The sequence below is a fragment of the Xyrauchen texanus genome, chromosome 32 (assembly GCF_025860055.1).
Source record: "Xyrauchen texanus isolate HMW12.3.18 chromosome 32, RBS_HiC_50CHRs, whole genome shotgun sequence".
Classification (NCBI taxonomy): Eukaryota; Metazoa; Chordata; class Actinopteri; order Cypriniformes; family Catostomidae; genus Xyrauchen; species Xyrauchen texanus.
In genome coordinates this window covers 3,104,762-3,122,500 of record NC_068307.1, presented here as the reverse complement: position 1 = coordinate 3,122,500, position 17,739 = coordinate 3,104,762, and the positions used below count along the sequence as shown (strand labels likewise).

Sequence of the window (17,739 nt, the reverse complement as noted above, 5' to 3'; positions counted from 1 at the left end):
TTCACCTTTTAAAAATGCCATTTTTGTGTAATGTTAAAATTCTGGTGTATTCTGCTTTCTGTTGGCAGCTTAAATGGTGCGCCTGGATTGCGGTGTACTGCTCGTTCATCAGTTTTGCCAATTCGCGAAGCTCAGAAGACACCAAACAGATGATGAGCAGCTTCATGTGAGTTGTTTATAGTGATCCTCCTCTCTTATTTGAAAATCTCTGCCTAAACGGTCACACAGTGGATCTTTTTAGATATGTAACATTTCAGCCACCTATATAAATGAGTGCCACATTAAACATAGGTTCTTTCCTTCAGGTTGTCCATATCTGCTGTCGTGATGTCATATTTGCAGAACCCACAGCCCATGTCTCCGCCCTGGTAACAAATAATCCAGGCCCAGTTGGCCATCTCAGCGGGGAACGTATGAGAGCCAGAGAGAACCAGCTGATCCTCCCAATGTCCTTCTGGAACACTGGGACGGCAAATTAGAGGCTGAAAGATTGCCCAATGAAGCTCCCGTGTGACCTTTTTAAGTTTTCTCTGTCCGCTCCACTTTTTTAAGTGTGCTTTGACCACACACTGCTAAATATATACTATGAATGATTTTGAGAAATAAATGTTTCAAAAGACAGTTTTGTGCGCTGCTTTAAACATTGCTTTGTGGCTGTATTTTTCATACACATTCATCTCAATTTATTGCTTTTGTTTGTAGATCTCGTGATTGTGAATTTGATGTTTTCTTTTATGGATCAAAGTAATTGCTAACGTTGCAGATTATGTAAAAAATACCAAGAGGTCAAAATGACAAATGAGCTTCGATTTGCAAAGCTAACACAACGATTTTTTTTTTATAGATGTTACAGTGTTTTTTTGACAGTTTAGCTGTGCCGTTCTGCCTCTTTTCTTCTTTTCATTTTTCTTCTTACTGAATGTGCAGGAAGTATAAAATCAGCCTTTTATTGTGTACGATTTACTGTTTGATGGTGTAATAGAGCCCAGGGTGTAAGCAACCACCGCAGAAGAGATATACAGCACTGTACAGACGTGCCAGAATCATTCCTCGCAGCATGCCCAAGCTAGATTTTGCACAGAACTGGAAGATTTAAGGCCCATCTGGCCCAAATCATGAGTTGACATTTTTAGAAATTTAGTTTTATTTCCACTTTGTTCGAAAATTCAGTTAATATACAGTTGAAGTCAGAAGTTTACATACACATTTAAAGTTTTTCACAATTCCTGACATTTAATCGTAGAAAACATTCCCTGTCTTTGGTCAGTTCAGATCACTACTTTATTTTAAGAATGTGAAATGTCCGAATAATAATTCCTTACATTTATATAGCACTTTTCTAGGCACTCAAAGCGCTTTATATAGTATAGGGGGAATCTCCTCAACCACCACCAGTGTGCAGCATCCACCTGGGTAATAATAGTGGAGAGAATTATTTCTTTCAGCTTTTATTTCTTTCATCACAAGTGGGTCAGAAGTTTACATACACTTTGATAGTATTTGGTTTGCATTGCCTTTAAATTGTTTAACTTGGGGCAAATGCTTTGGGTATCCTTCCACAAGCTTCTCCCAATAATTTGCTGGAATTTTGTCCCATTTCTCCAGACAGAGCTGGTGTAACTGAGTCATGTTTATAGGCCTCCTTGCTCGCACATGCTTTTCGGATTGAGGTCAGGACTTTGTGATGGGCACTCCAATACCTTGACTTTGTTGCCCTTAAGTCATTTTGCCACAACTCTGGATGTATTCTTGTGGCCACTGTCCATTTGGAAGACCCATTTGCGACCGAGGTTTAACTTCCTAACTGATGTCTTGAAATGTTGCTTCAGTATGTCCACAACATTTTCCTTCCTCATGATGTCATCTATTTTGTGAAGTGCACCAGTCCCTCCTGCAGCAAAGCCCCCCCACAACATGATGCTGCCACCCCCCATGCTTCACGGTTGGGGTGGTGTTCTTTGGCTTGCAAGCCTCACCCTTTTTCCTCCAAATATAACGATGGTCATTATGGGCAAACATCAGGACATTTCTCCAAAAAGTAAGACCTTTGTCCCCATGTGCACTTGCAAACTGTATTCTGGCTTTTTTATGGTGGTTTTGGAGCAGTGGCTTCTATCCTTGCTGAGCAGCCTTTCAGGTTATGTCAATATAGGGCTCGCTTTACTGTGGATATACATACTTGTCTACCTGCTTCCTCCAGCATCTTCACAAGGTCCTTTGCTGTTGTTCTGGGATTGATTTGCACTTTTCGCACCAACCCATGTTCGTCTCTATGAGACGGAATGCGTCTCCTTCCTGAGCGGTATGATGGCTGTGTGGTCCCATGGTGTTTATACTTGTGTACTATTGTTTGTACAGATGAACACACCTTCATGCATTTGGACATTCCTCACAAGGATGAACCAGACTTGTGGAGGTCCACAATTTGTTGTCTGAGGTCTTTGCTCTCTTAGAATACATATACAGCTACACCTCCATTAAGAAGCTAATTGGCTTGTTGTCTAAAGGCTTGACATAATTTTCTGGAATTTTCCAAGCTGCTTAAAGACACAGTTACTTTAGTGTATGTAAACTTCTGACCCACTGGAATTGTGATATAGTCAATTAAAACTGTAAACAATTGTTGGAAAATTACTCGTGTCATGCACAAAGTAGATGTCCTAAACGACTTGCCAAAACTATAATTTGCTGATATTAATTCTGTAGCGTGGTTAAAAAATGTGTTTTAATGACTTCAACCCAAGTGTATGTAAACTTTATATTCTTTCATTTACTTGCTATATTTGCTTGACAATGCCAACATATTGTTATTCTACAAGCTACACCAACCAAACTTGGCACAGACCTATAGTTCTGACTCTTCTGGCGGAAGTGCTCACTATTCGCCTGTATTCAATTTCTGGTCACCAGTGTTTTCACCCGCTTCGGTGTATATTCTTAGCGGGTCAAGTATTACATTAGTAGAAATCGCAAACAACAAGTGGCCGTATAGAGCCAATACTTTTTACTATTTTAGTTTTTTTTACTGTGCCTCACCTGAGAATGTACATGACATGAAGCGATGGTCTGAGGTTAGTTACGTTGATATCTTGAACTACTTTGAAGCCAAAAACTGCTCAAGTTGATCGTGAAAATTATTTCTAGTCCAAATAATACTTAACATCAATAAAACAGCAAACAAGCCAATTTGAATTATCATGGCACCGCCCAGTGGTTGCTCGGGAAAACTGGATATTTTTTGTTGGTTGCAATTATGCTTTTTTGCACAGAGGACGATAAAAAATTAGAAAAATCCCATAGACTTACAGTGATGAAATGTTCAAATGGGCCAAGATTATTCAAATGTAAACAAACACACCTGCCACATCATGGTTTCGTCTGTTCAATCATTCGTCTGTCTGTCATTCTATTGATATATCGTTCTGTCTACCTGCCTGTCGTTCAATCATTTGCCTGTCTGTCTGTTGTTATATCTATCATTCTATCTGTCTGTCATTCAGTTGTTTGTCTGTCTGTCAGTCTGCTGTTATCTATCATTCTATCTGTCTGTCATTCAGTTGTTTGTCTGTCTGTTGTTATATATATCATTCTATCTGTCTGTCATTCAGTTGTTTGTCTGTCTGTCAGTCTGCTGTTATCTATCATTCTATCTGTCTGTCATTCAGTTGTTTGTCTGTCTGTCAGTCTGCTGTTATCTATCGTTCTATCTGTCTGTCATTCAGTTGTTTGTCTGTCTGTCAGTCTGTTGTTATCTATCGTTCTATCTGTCTGTCATTCAGTTGTTTGTCTGTCTGTCAGTCTGATGTTATCTATCGTTCTATCTGTCTGTCATTCAGTTGTTTGTCTGTCTGTCAGTCTGCTGTTATCTATCATTCTATCTGTCTGTCATTCAGTTGTTTGTCTGTCTGTCAGTCTGTTGTTATCTATCGTTCTATCTGTCTGTCATTCAGTTGTTTGTCTGTCAGTCTGTTGTTATCTATCGTTCTATCTGTCTTTCATTCAGTTGTTTGTCTGTCAGTCTGCTGTTATGTATCATTCTATCTGTCTGTCATTCAGTTGTTTGTCTGTCTGTCAGTCTGTTATTATCTATCGTTCTATCTGTCTGTCATTCAGTTGTTTGTCTGTCTGTCAGTCTGCTGTTATCTATCGTTCTGTCTGTCTGTCATTCAGTTGTTTGTCTGTCTTGTCAGTCTGTTGTTATCTATCGTTCTATCTGTCTGTCATTCAGTTGTTTGTCTGTCTGTCAGTCTGTTGTTATCTATCATTCTATCTGTCATTAAGTTTGTCAGTCTGTTATTATCTATCGTTCTATCTGTCTGTCATTCAGTTGTTTGTCTGTCAGTCTGTCATTCAGTTGTTTGTCTGTCAGTCTGTTGTTATCTATCATTCTATCTGTCTGTCATTCAGTTGTTTGTCTGTCTGTCAGTCTGTTATTATCTATCGTTCTATCTGTCTGTCATTCAGTTGTTTGTCTGTCTGTCAGTCTGCTGTTATCTATCGTTCTGTCTGTCTGTCATTCAGTTGTTTGTCTGTCTTGTCAGTCTGTTGTTATCTATCGTTCTATCTGTCTGTCATTCAGTTGTTTGTCTGTCTGTCAGTCTGTTATCTATCATTCTATCTGTCATTAAGTTTGTCTGTCTGTCAGTCTGTTATTATCTATCGTTCTATCTGTCTGTCATTCAGTGGTTTGTCTGTCTTGTCAGTCTGTTGTTATCTATCATTCTATCTGTCTGTCATTCAGTTGTCTGTCTGTCAGTCTGCTGTTATCTATCGTTCTATCTGTCTGTCATTCAGTGGTTTGTCTGTCTGTCAGTTTGTTGTTATCTATCGTTCTATCTGTCTGTCATTCAGTTGTTTGTCTGTCAGTCTGTTGTTATCTATCGTTCTGTCTGTCTGTCATTCAGTGGTTTGTCTGTCTGTCAGTTTGTTGTTATCTATCGTTCTATCTGTCTGTCATTCAGTTGTTTGTCTGTCTGTCAGTCTGTTGTTATCTATCGTTCTGTCTGTCTGTCATTCATTTGCTTTTCTGTCGTTCTATCTGATGTTGTTCACTCGTTTGTTTGTCTATCATTTTATTGATCTATCTGTCGTTCTGTCTGTCTGTCTGTCGGTCTATTGTTTGTGTTGCTCTAATGATCTATTGTTCTGTCTGTCGTCAATTATTCCGTCTGTCCGTCCGTCCGTCATCTGTCTGTCTGTCTATTGGTCTGTCATTCTATCTATGGTTCTATCTATCTGTCTATTACTGTCTGTCTGTCGTTCTATGTGTTTATCTATTTGTCTGTCTGTCTATCGTTCGTCTGTCTGTTGTTCTAATGATCTATCGTTCTATCTGTCGTCTGTCTGTCTATTGGTCTGTCATTCTATCTATGGTTCTATCTGTCTATTGTTCTGTCTATTTATCATTCAATTGTTCTGTTTGTCTGTCTATTACTGTCTGTCTGTCCATCTGTCTGTCATTCTATCTGTTTATCTATTTGTCTGTCAGTCTGTCTGTACTTCTATATATTTTTCTTTCTATCATTCAATCGTTCTGTCTGTCATTCTATCCGTGGTTCGTTCTATCTATCGATCTGTCTGTCTGTCTGTCTATTACTGTCTGTCCAACTATTCGTCTGTCTGTCTGTAGTTCTATATATTTATCTTTCTATCATTCATTCGTTCTATCTGTCTATCTATTTATCTTTCTGTCTGTGTGTCCATTTTTGTCTATCTATCTCTGTCTGTCTGTCATTCTATTTGTCTCTATGTCTGTCTGTGTTTCTATATATTTATCTGTCTATCATTCAATCATTATTTATATCTATTTATCTATGGTTCTGTCGGTCTGTGGTTCTATCTATTTATCATTCAGTTGTTCTGTCTGTCTGTCTGTCTGTCTGTGTATTGTTATCTATCTCTGTCTGTCTCTCTCTCTGTCTTTCTATTTTTCTATCTGTCTGTCTGTCGGTGGTTCTATATATCTGTCTATCATTCAGTCGTTCTGTCTAGCTGTCTGTCACTTTCTGACGAGGCGTTGTCAAGTCAGCATTAAAAGTGTTTGTTTATGAATAAGGATGATAGATGAAGACGATCATACATATAACACAATAGGGAGGTTCATTACAGCTCAGTTGGAAGGTAAAATCAATTCTGTATTTGCTAAATTCAAAAATGTTCACAGCGAGATGGTCAACGTGGTAAAATGTTACGTTGCCACTCAATTTCACAAAATATTATAATCTAGTCTGTATGAAGTGGCACTGCTGCTGATGTGGTTATTTGCCTTCAGAAGATTTAGGCTACAGACTTAAGACAGTTGTATCTGACTAATGTATCCCTTGCGTATTATCGCATCTTTGTATAGAAAATCCCATTTGTATGTAGGCTATATGAGAGGTGAATAATATACACTCACCTAAAGGATTATTAGGAACACCATACTAATACTGTGTTTGACCCCCTTTCGCCTTCAGAACTGCCTTAATTCTACGTGGCATTGATTCAACAAGGTGCTGAAAGCATTCTTTAGAAATGTTGGCCCATATTGATAGGATAGCATCTTGCAGTTGATGGAGATTTGTGGGATGCACATCCAGGGCACGAAGCTCCCGTTCCACCACATCCCAAAGATGCTCTATTGGGTTGAGATCTGGTGACTGTGGGGGCCATTTTAGTACAGTGAACTCATTGTCATGTTCAAGAAACCAATTTGAAATGATTCGAGCTTTGTGACATGGTGCATTATCCTGCTGGAAGTAGCCATCAGAGGATGGGTACATGGTGGCCATAAAGGGATGGACATGGTCAGAAACAATGCTCAGGTAGGCCGTGGCATTTAAACGATGCCCAATTGGCACTAAGGGGCCTAAAGTGTGCCAAGAAAACATCCCCCACACCATTACACCACCACCACCAGCCTGCACAGTGGTAACAAGGCATGATGGATCCATGTTCTCATTCTGTTTCATGCCAAATTCTGACTCTACCATTTGAATGTCTCAACAGAAATCGAGACTCATCAGACCAGGCAACATTTTTCCAGTCTTCAACTGTCCAATTTTGGTGAGCTCTTGCAAATTGTAGCCTCTTTTTCCTATTTGTAGTGGAGATGAGTGGTACCCGGTGGGGTCTTCTGCTGTTGTAGCCCATCCGCCTCAAGGTTGTGCGTGTTGTGGCTTCACAAATGCTTTGCTGCATACCTCGGTTGTAACGAGTGGTTATTTCAGGCAAAGTTGCTCTTCTATCAGCTTGAATCAGTCGGCCCATTCTCCTCTGACCTCTAGCATCAACAAGGCATTTTCAGCCCACAGGACTGCCGCATACTGGATGTTTTTCCCTTTTCACACCATTCTTTGTAAACCCTAGAAATGGTTGTGCGTGAAAATCCCAGTAACTGAGCAGATTGTGAAATACTCAGACCGGCCCGTCTGGCACCAACAACCATGCCACGCTCAAAATTGCTTAAATCACCTTTCTTTCCCATTCTGACATTCAGTTTGGAGTTCAGGAGATTGTCTTGACCAGGACCACACCCCTAAATGCATTGAAGCAACTGCCATGTGATTGGTTGATTAGATAATTACATTAATGAGAAATTGAACAGGTGTTCCTAATAATCCTTTAGGTGAGTGTATATGTATATATAAATAAAAAAGAAGAATGAATGCGTTTTTGCATTAGACTCGGTAATCTTTAGAAATGGTTATATTAAATTACATTTAATATAATTCCACAGCCATAATGATCTCTCTCTCTCTCTCTCTCTCTCTCTCTCTCTCTCTCTCTCTCTCTCTCTCTCTCTCTCTCTATATATATATATATATATTTGGTCATTTAGGTCAAAGCTGAGTCAGGATTTTACCGTCGACTGAGAGACGAATGATGCATAAAATCCATATAATATAACTTATATAACGTATCAGTACGATTACCTATAATTTATTATCATTTAACAGCTCATTCATTTCTTTGGCGCGTAAATCGGGTTACGTTTCCCTTCAGAATAACAGTGCGCGCGCTGTCATAATAAACCTGCGGAAGGAACACAAAATAATAAATTGCACATTATACAGTGTTTCCTCGCGAGCCATGCAGCAGAGTCGCTTCTCGAGAGCCTTCAGTGCACATCTCTGATAGGAAGCAAAAGATTCATCTGAGGGAGTAACAAAATTGTCAGTTTTGCCCAACAAAACACACTAAAAGAGGCAGAATGCTCCGGACTTGAGGATGGATTTGACCTGCCGCTCTGAGAAAACGGACCTCGGATTATTCAGTCTGTGGAGTTTTATTAGTTTGATCAGTTTTAAACTACAGGTGATCCGGTCAGGTCCATATTCCAGGTCCTCCTCACAGGTGAGTGTCGGTGGAAAAATCTCATTATTATTTTGTATTTGTATGTGTATTTTGGTCCAGGATATCTGTACCATCAACGATAGTCTTAAGATATTTAATCTGATTTAAATACATTTAATGCAGTGATGTTAACCAGTTTTTGGTTGATTGTGATTTTGGAAAAGCATATTACATAGAAACATCCACAGAAGCACACGTACATCAACCAGACGTCTATTTGATCTGTGTGTCTATATATCTGCAAGACGTATTTTTTTTAATATTATACACGTATATGTGTATATATATATATATATATATATGTGTATGTGTGTGTGTGTTAAAGATGTTTATGTTAATTAAATTGCGACGTTTTGCGTATGAAAATATCTAAAACGGACATATTGGGATGTACATTGTCAAGAAAAAGTAAGTGAACCCTTTGGAATTAGTTTTCTGCATTAATTGCTCATAAAATGTGATATCATCCTCATCAAAGTCACAAGTATAAACAATCACAATGTGCTTAAGCTGACAACACGAACAGTTATAATCTTTCATGTCTTTATCAAACACATCCCATTGAACATTCACAGTGCTGTGGAAAAAGTAATTGAACCCTTGGATTTAATAACTGGTCGATCCAGGGGTGTAGATAACGGAGGGATGGGGGGAGGTAACCCCCCAATAATCAAAACGAGCAAGTACATCCCTGCATTATTTATAACATGATCAATGGAAATATGGGTAAGTGCTTCACGGTGCAACCCCCCCACCCTTGGGTCGATCCTTCTTGGGCAGCAGTAACCTCAACCAAGTGTTTCCGGTAGATGTGGATTAGACCTGCACAACGTTCAGAAGAAATTTGGACCATTTTTCCTTACAGACTTGCTTCAGCTCAGATATATCCTCAGGATGTCTGGTGTGAACAGCTCTCTTGAGGTCATTCCACAGCATCTCTATTGGGTTAAGGTCTGAGCTCTGACTGGGACATTCAAAAAGGTGGATTTTCTTTTTTTTTTTAAGCCATTCTGTCGTGGATTTACTTAGATGTTTCGGGTCATTGTCCTGCTGCATCACCCGACTTCTACTGAGCTTCAGCTGGCGCACATCCACCCTGATATTATCCTGTAGGACATCTTTATGAACTTGGGAATTAATTTTCCTCTCAATGATGGCAAGAGGTCCATGCCTAGAAACAGCAAAGCAGCCCAAATCATGATGCTCCCTCCACCGTACTTCACCTTTGGGTTGACGATTTCATGTTGGTATGCAGTGACCTTTTTACAGCATATGTACTGCATGTTCTTCCCAAACAATTCAACAAAAGTTTCATCAGTCCACAAAACATTTTCCCAGTAGTGTTCTGGAGTGTCAAGGTGATCTTTGCAATGCAACAATGTTTTTGTTGGAAAACAGTTGCTTCCTTCATGATGTCCTGACATAAACACATGGCTTTTTAATATTTTCCATATAGTAGACTTACAGGTATGTACAGAGATGGTAACCAGTTTCAATGATTCATTCAAGTCTTTATCTGTCACTCAAGGGTTCTTTTTTGCCTCATTGAGTATTCTAAGGTGTTTCCTTTCAATCTCAGTTTCCTCCGCTTTTGAGGCCGTCAATCCGCGCATCTTATCACGTGACTCGTTGTGCATGACACCGCGGAGACTCGCAGCATGTGGAGACTCATGCTACTCTCCACGATCCACACACAACTCACCACACGCCCCATTGAGAGCGAGAACCACTAATCACGACCACAGGGAGGTTACCCCATGTGAATCTACCCTCCCTAGCAACCGGACCAATTTGGTTGCTTAGGACACCAGACTGGAGTCACTCAGCACACCCTGGATTCAAACTCGTGACTCTATAGGGTGGTAGTCAGCGTCAGTACTCGCTGAGATACTCAGGCACCCTCTCTGGATATATCACAAATATAGCAGATTATTTTTTTAAGTATTAACATTCATGGTACTTTTCTCTTTTACTTGCCCCTTCAAAAATCCAGTAGTTCTAGAGAAGCGCTAATGTCGAGCCCTGCTGAACTTCAAACTCATTACCAGTCCCAAATTAAATGTTAAACAAATCACAGACTGACAGGGTAAGACAGAACGAGTGAAATGGCTGTTATCTACCTGTTTTGCCTCTCTGGAAGTGATTCCTGCTCTGTTGCTAATGCAGTGATGTTGTAGGCCGTCTATTATCGCCATCTAGTGGCATCTTCATGTTATGGTAATGACGGGTTTAAAGGTTTAAAAACATACCGCAACAAAAATGAAAACTAAATATTATTTTAGATTATTTTTTAATTTATTTCAGTTAGTTTCAGAGCCAGGAATTTTTATTTTTATTTAGTTTTAGTTTTTCCAATTATTATATATTTTTATGTCAGTTTCCACAGTACTAAATTGCCTCCATGTATAGACAATTTGTCTGTTCTGTGGACAGATGGATATAGAAGCTCTCCGTGATAAATTCTTAACCCTTTCATGCTTTATGCGAAGCAACAATTCTTGATTGGAGATCAAATTTTTGCGAGGCGTGGTCCACGTCAACAGATGCTTATGTGAATAGCAAACTCAACATTTTTGAGTGCTTTTTACAAGTCAAAGTAGCTCAAACCCACTCATCAAATATTGTTTCATTAATTGGATGTTAATTTTGTCAACTCCTGACTCTAATTAGCTTTTGTTGACATTATTACTTTTTCCACAGCACTGTGAATGTTTAATGGGATGTGTTCAATAAAGACATGACAGATTATAATTGTATGTGTCTTCTCAACTTAAGCACATTGTGTTTGTCTATACTTGTGAGTTTGATGAAGATGAGATCACAATTTATGGCCAATTCATTCCGAAAACCAGTTAATTCCCAAGGGTTCACATACTTTTTCTTGCCACTATATTGTGTGCTATCTGCGACAATCCCAACTGTAAAGCATTAACCAAAAGTACTGCCATTTTTCTTGTTTTTAAACCAATAGTAATGCCATGGTATATAAGTACTTTGAAATACCATGTAAATACCATGAGTATGGTAACCATTCAGAACCATGGTATTACCGCCTGATACCATCACTATACCACATGGTACTTCAGTACTTTTTGTCATGCTTAACACAGAATTTTGTTGCTCTCCAGTGGCTCACAGCCAGAGCTATTTACTACATTGTGCTTACTCAGCACATTCTGTATTATGTATGCACTGAAGGGTACTAAATGCAGCAAATCGTTGTATTGTATGCTCACACATTTTCCTCTAATGCGTGTAATAGCACACAAGTCAGCACCAGAATTAGCTGAGACATTTAATTTTGTCAACTGTTTCTGATTACAATTCACTATGATATTCACTTTTAATATGCATCTGTATGCAATACCTAATTTAAACTACCTAATATACATTAGGTATAACACTAAAAAAAGAGTGAGAAAAGATCCAGTCAAATCTAAAAGTCAGATCTTCGCTGAAGTGAGCCAGTAATCCTATGGGTAAGTTTTTGCGTTTTAGAGAACTTTTTTAAATGTCACCCTAATTGCCTGTATTCATACACGCCCACACAATGGTTACGCTGTATGTGGGCTGATGCAACAGAGTTCCAACCCACATAAATGATGAACGTGAAATAATCCAAAATTATTTCTTTTGTGCTCATGCTTATGCTTTACCTTTCTAGTGCAATGAGATTTATGGTGTTGTCTCTTTAGGAAAGAAAGCAAAGACGGGTTCTTTTGTCTCGCCTGGAAGCAGCCGATGTCTCAAACCCTTCAAACGAGGAAGAGAAGTGTTCCTGAAAATACAAAAACTCGAATGTCACCATGTTGTCAGGCTCTAGGAAGGGACCTAAAAATGTGCGAAGGCCTTTCAGGATGTCTTCTGTTTCTCTTTCATCTCACCAGATGCTTTCCCTGTAGGAACACTGGCATGTTTATTGTAATGGCTTTTCTCTTCATTGGACAAAAATAAAGAGCAGTGGAGGCAGATTAAGTGAGTTCCATCTTTAGTGCCTGATCAGGAAGACAAGCTGTGTCCCTCTTAAATACAGCATGGCAACCCAACCCATCTGTCAACGAAGAGCCCAGCCACATCCAGAACTGTAGTGTGTGAATCTCACTACATTATTTTTCTATTACAGAAACATTATTGTATCTGTGCTTTTCCTTTCTGTGGTTTTACTCCCTTTCTCAATAGAGCGCAACAGTCTGGAAGTAAAAATCCCATTCGTTAATCCCATAGACGACTTGATTTTCAATGATAACTTCTAAACCTTTAAAGACAGACCTACCGTGAGCTACGAGGTTGTTCATCGATGGAGTATGCTTCCATTGGATCCACCCGTCTGCATTATTTCAACATTATTGTTTAAGAATCATGTTTGATAGCAACTACACTACCCATGATACAGCAGAGAAAGATCCACCAATCAGAGACCCGTGGCCAACGAAACCCGCGTAACGTGCCTCGGAGTGACAGCCCAATCCCATGACACACTGTGAAGACGTAATCGAGTCTGGAACACGACTGTGGCACTCTATTTCCATTTCCTACTTTGTTCTTTTTGAAAGCTAACAACAGACAGCGTCATCTCTTCAGTGCTTTGCTTACGGTAGCAGAACGGTAGCAGTGTTATCTGCCTTTGTGGCACATCCCAAATCCCAATGCATTTTCCTGTGTATGTTTGAGTGTCTTTTAAGAGTGTTGTGTATGTCAGAGTATGCCTGTGTCACAGCGGACAAAGTCAGCAGATATCACATTGGCGGCGTGCACCATTTATTTTCACATGACACTTTCTCCAAGCAAATCTGCGGCCTCTTTAACGAAACTACTTTATGTGCAACCTTTCTTTTTTTTACCCCTTTCTCTTTTCATGTCAAGTTGCCTATTATCTCGTTCATCTCCGTTCTTTCTCCTCCCACAGAGCCATGCTGTCTCCCATGTATACAGACACCTCCGTGATCGTGGAGAGAGCACCACCCTTGTGGCAGAATGGCAGAGTGCAGCCTCATGGCCAAAGACTGCGCAGTCATCCTCCCACCAGTGGGAGCAGTGTCTGTGCCAACCCCACCTACTACCATACCGTGTATGACATGAGTGATGAAAGGTGTCACGGTGACTCCTTGGACTACAGCAAGTCTAACAAAGGGGAGCACGTGGTGACTGATGGGACGCTTTACTCTTTGATGCCCAGTGACACTCTACTGCCCCCTGTCAGGAGGAGAGGAGCATTGGTGGACCACCGTGATGTCATCAAAGCACACCAGACACATAAGTTACAGAGCACTCCACAAGCCCGACGAAAACAATGGGAGTGAGTATAAAATTATCTATGCGCTGATTCTGACATATAATACGTTTTCTCTCATAGAAGCATGTGGCAGTTTTCTGGTGAAATAAACACTAGAGGTGCTACAACAATGGCTTTTAATCCCCTTCAAACCTAATCACGAGTAAAACGGCAGATTATCAGCTCATAAACCTACTTTTTGCTCTGTTTCACACACAATGCTATCTCATGACATCTACAGCTACATTTACAAGCTTGTACGAGTGTGATCAAATTGCGTGGTAGCTCAACTGATCGAGCGTTGATCCCGAAGAGTCCCGAAGAGCACGCTAGTTGACGCATGAGCCGAAGTGTCATAGAAGCACCACATCTCACATTTGCTTTTCCTGACACTATCGGTTAGGTTTAGGGTAGGGAGGTCGGTTTTGTTGATTATAAATTAGATCGAGCTAAATAATGTTAATATTAAAAACCTCACCTGTTTTGGAGAACATTTAACTCGCTTTTAGCGCCACACAGTGGACATTTCACCTCGGAACTTCCGCATTATGTGTAAGGAACCACAAGTCTAGATTTTGTGCAAAAATGTTACCACAGTTATATCATTTTCAGAAGATCAGGTCTGGAAATACTAATCAAAGTCTCGGGTCTGACTTTGGTTTGTTTAATTGAAATGTTGTGGAAAAACGTCCATCATAAAACACCAATCACGCGTGTCATACCATGTTTAGTCATTTGAGAACTCTTCCGTTGAATCTGTCTTGTTTACACATATTTTGATGCCAATGATATCCATATGTACTGAATGGTACTCTTATGAACTATGTTTAGTTAAAGACCTGGTATCATATGTCATATCCACACCTTGAAAGTAATAGCTTTGAAATGCACCCGCATCATTCATCATACATTAGTGACAGTCTTAATGTGGATTGAATAAAACAACTTTGGAAAGGTTTGGTTTGGACATAGACGGGTAAGTCTGTCTCCCCATTTCCATGACTCCTCTAAAGCCCAGGGAACACGTCTACTCAAACTGTCAGTTCAAATGTTCATCCCCTATCATATCTCTTGAGTAGGACGGGAAGGTCACGTGGGTGTGTATGTTGACACAGTGATGGCCAGAATGGTGGACACAGTGATGACCCCTGAATCATTTGGACCCTGTGTGTGTACAGTAAGTTTGGTTTGCATGTCACTGGTAGCCTGACAGCAGTTAGTGAATGTGCTCTAAGGGTAATTGGTATTACATTAAATCTGCAATGGAAAGGGACCAAAATGGAAACACAAATAAGCAAATAATAAAAAAGAATAGCTGAGGTGAAGGTATGTTTGCGGACAAGCTGTCTTTTTATATTGTAGTGTTTTGATTAGCGGGTGCATGCTCCTCACGAACTTGTCAACTTTAGTGAAATCCTCTGCTGACTTCTGCTTATAATTGGAACCCATAAAGGTGAAGTGAGTATTTATTTCTCACAAAATGGAGCTGCAAATATAACTTTTCCAAGAGTCCAATGGACAAACAGGCAGTCCAATCTAGGGGTCAACCGATATATATATAGCAGAGGCAGATACATCGGCTGATATCCTGAATTTTTTATTTATCGGTATTGGCCGGTACATTTTCCCATTTGGACGATTTGTTTCTTGAGGGCGCTGAGAATCGTCTGCTTGCATGTGAAGCAACTGAGACATGCAAACGACCAGTCACGGCTAATTGTGTTGTTACATGCCATCGTGTTGCTACAATAATAGACCGGTGTTCAACACAGTCTCATTTAAACGGTCCGCATATCAGAGCCGCGGGAGACGCATTTGAGCTCATAATGTTAAAGTGCTCGCCTGTTTCATTCTCCCTCTCTCACCTCAACAGTTCCCTGTAACTTTTAACTGTCTTTTCTTATGATAAAAATGCAAATATCAATAAAACTAATATCATATAACATCTGCAAATATCTCATTTAAACAGATGTAATAAACCAACCTCACAAAACTTGAGCAGATCCAGTGTCCATCATTTATTTACCTCTAAAGCACGTATCGGCCTCTCCTCAACAGTTCGCAGTCACTTTTAACTTTCTTTTCTAATGATAAAAGGTAAGTATCAGTAAAAGTTATATTATATACCAGCTGCAAATATGTAGATATCTCGTTTAAAAAGATGTAATGCACGAACCTCACAAAAACACAGCTAATGATTCCTCTGATTCACAAATCATGATGGTCAGTACATGACAATCCAAGCAGGTGATCCAGGCCGTTTAAACTGTCTCGCTGGATCCGCACAAGCACGTGAGTGCAACTTCAAAGTTAAAGCACTTCACGTGTGCGATAAGTAAATGTCATATTCACTATGCACTGGATGTGCAATTGATTTGATTTGGTATTTTTTGAGAAATGTGATTGTTAATGTGGACATGCCATCCATGGTTGCTGGACAGCTGTGTGTACTGTTATTTCCTTATAACTACTATTTTAACAATTTCTTCATGGGCAAATTCATTATTAAACAGAAATCTGAAGAAACTGCTATCTACTATTTAAAATACAATATATATATTTTTTTATTCTTTTTTACAAAGTTAAAGTTTTATGTGAAATTGAGCAAATATAGTGCTAAATAAGAGTTAATTTTTTTTTTTTTTTAGCAATTTTGTATTTTTGTTATTTACTACATTACACTGTATGATATATCGGCATTACATCGGCCACCCTGCACTCTGGATATCAGCATCGGTCATTAAAAAACGCATTTCGGTCGATCACTAGTCCAATCCAAACTCGTGCCATTTGTTGAGACAGAAGCTGACCTGTCAGACCTCTTAAACAAATAGAGCACTGTTTTGACATTTCATGTTTACACTAGAGGTATCCAGCCAACGAATGGCTTATTTATAGTTGTTTCTGCACATTAAATAGGGATAGGAGAAAGATTTTTAACTAAAGCTGTCGATTTAACACATTAATTCACTGTTATTATTTATAAAACAAATAACCTGTTAGGAAAATCAACACAATTAATCACGCAACCGTAATAAGGAATTTTCCTACCAACGGATCAATTCAAGCTTGAAGTGTCACCTCCATGTTTTTAGCAAGGGGCAGTAAGCACAACTCCAGCTCTACAGGCAACAAAACGACAGCTAAAAAGAAGAAACGAGACAAAATACATTTTTGTAGTAATCAACATTATGCTACAAATGCTGTTGATTGAGCTTAATTTGTATTGAACCCGGAATATTCCTTGAAGTCTACCTCAGACTGATTGATTCAAAACTATTTCAATTGACTCAATTGTCACTCAATTGTTAAATGGATTGCTGTGGACTCTAGGCTAGGATTAAGTTCTTCTAAACACTTCTAAAGCCACTTTTTGTATTGTCTAATTGAACAGCATTGAGCATTACTTGTCTGCCTCAATAATCTGAATTATTACATTTATCATTATTTTGATTGTTATATATTGAATTATCTTTATTTGGAAACCTTTGTCAGCCAATACTGATATTTGTATTGTGATGTCATTAATTCTAAATATATATATATATATTGACAGACCCAATTTGAACTTTAAAAAATTGCACACTTCACCTTTATAAGAACTATTTCACCTAGACATCCTTAGCACAAATTGGCGATGTCCAGATACCGATACTGGTAATGGAATCAAGTCCGATACCGTGCTCATTTACAAAAAAATTATATATATGTTATAGATGTTCATTTGGGAATAAGGAATGAAGCAGTTTAGTCCATAGCATGCTTGTATCGATATTTATTTATGTATTTTTTCTCCCCTTTTCTCCCCAATTTGGAACGCCCAATTCCCAATGTGCTCTAAGTCCTTGTGGTGGCGTAGTGACTCGCCTCAATCCAGTTGGCGGAGGACGAATCTCAGTTGCCTCCGCGTCTGAGGCCGTCAATCCGTGCATCTTATCACGTGGCTTGTTGAGCGCGTTACCACGGAGACATAGCGCTTGTTGAGGCATCATGCTATTCTTCGCGGCATCCACGCACAACTCGCCACGCACCCCACCGAGAGCGGGAACCACATTATAGTGACCATGAGGAGGTTACCCCAATGTGACTGTATCCTCCCTAGCAACCAGGCCAATTTGGTTGCTTAGGAGACC

General features: G+C 39.4%; 1 protein-coding gene across 1 annotated transcript in view; it reads left to right on the top strand.

The window, feature by feature from the left end:
• wdr83os (WD repeat domain 83 opposite strand) overlaps positions 1-621 on the top strand; it is a 1,441-nt gene extending 820 nt beyond the window's left edge. Inside the window, exons 3-4 of the mRNA XM_052101890.1 lie at positions 69-166; positions 306-621. Coding sequence (XP_051957850.1) covers positions 69-166; positions 306-372 — 165 coding nt within the window. The 3' untranslated portion in view covers positions 373-621. The remainder of the gene's footprint in view (positions 1-68; positions 167-305) is intronic.
• Positions 622-17,739: the final 17,118 nt, after the last annotated feature.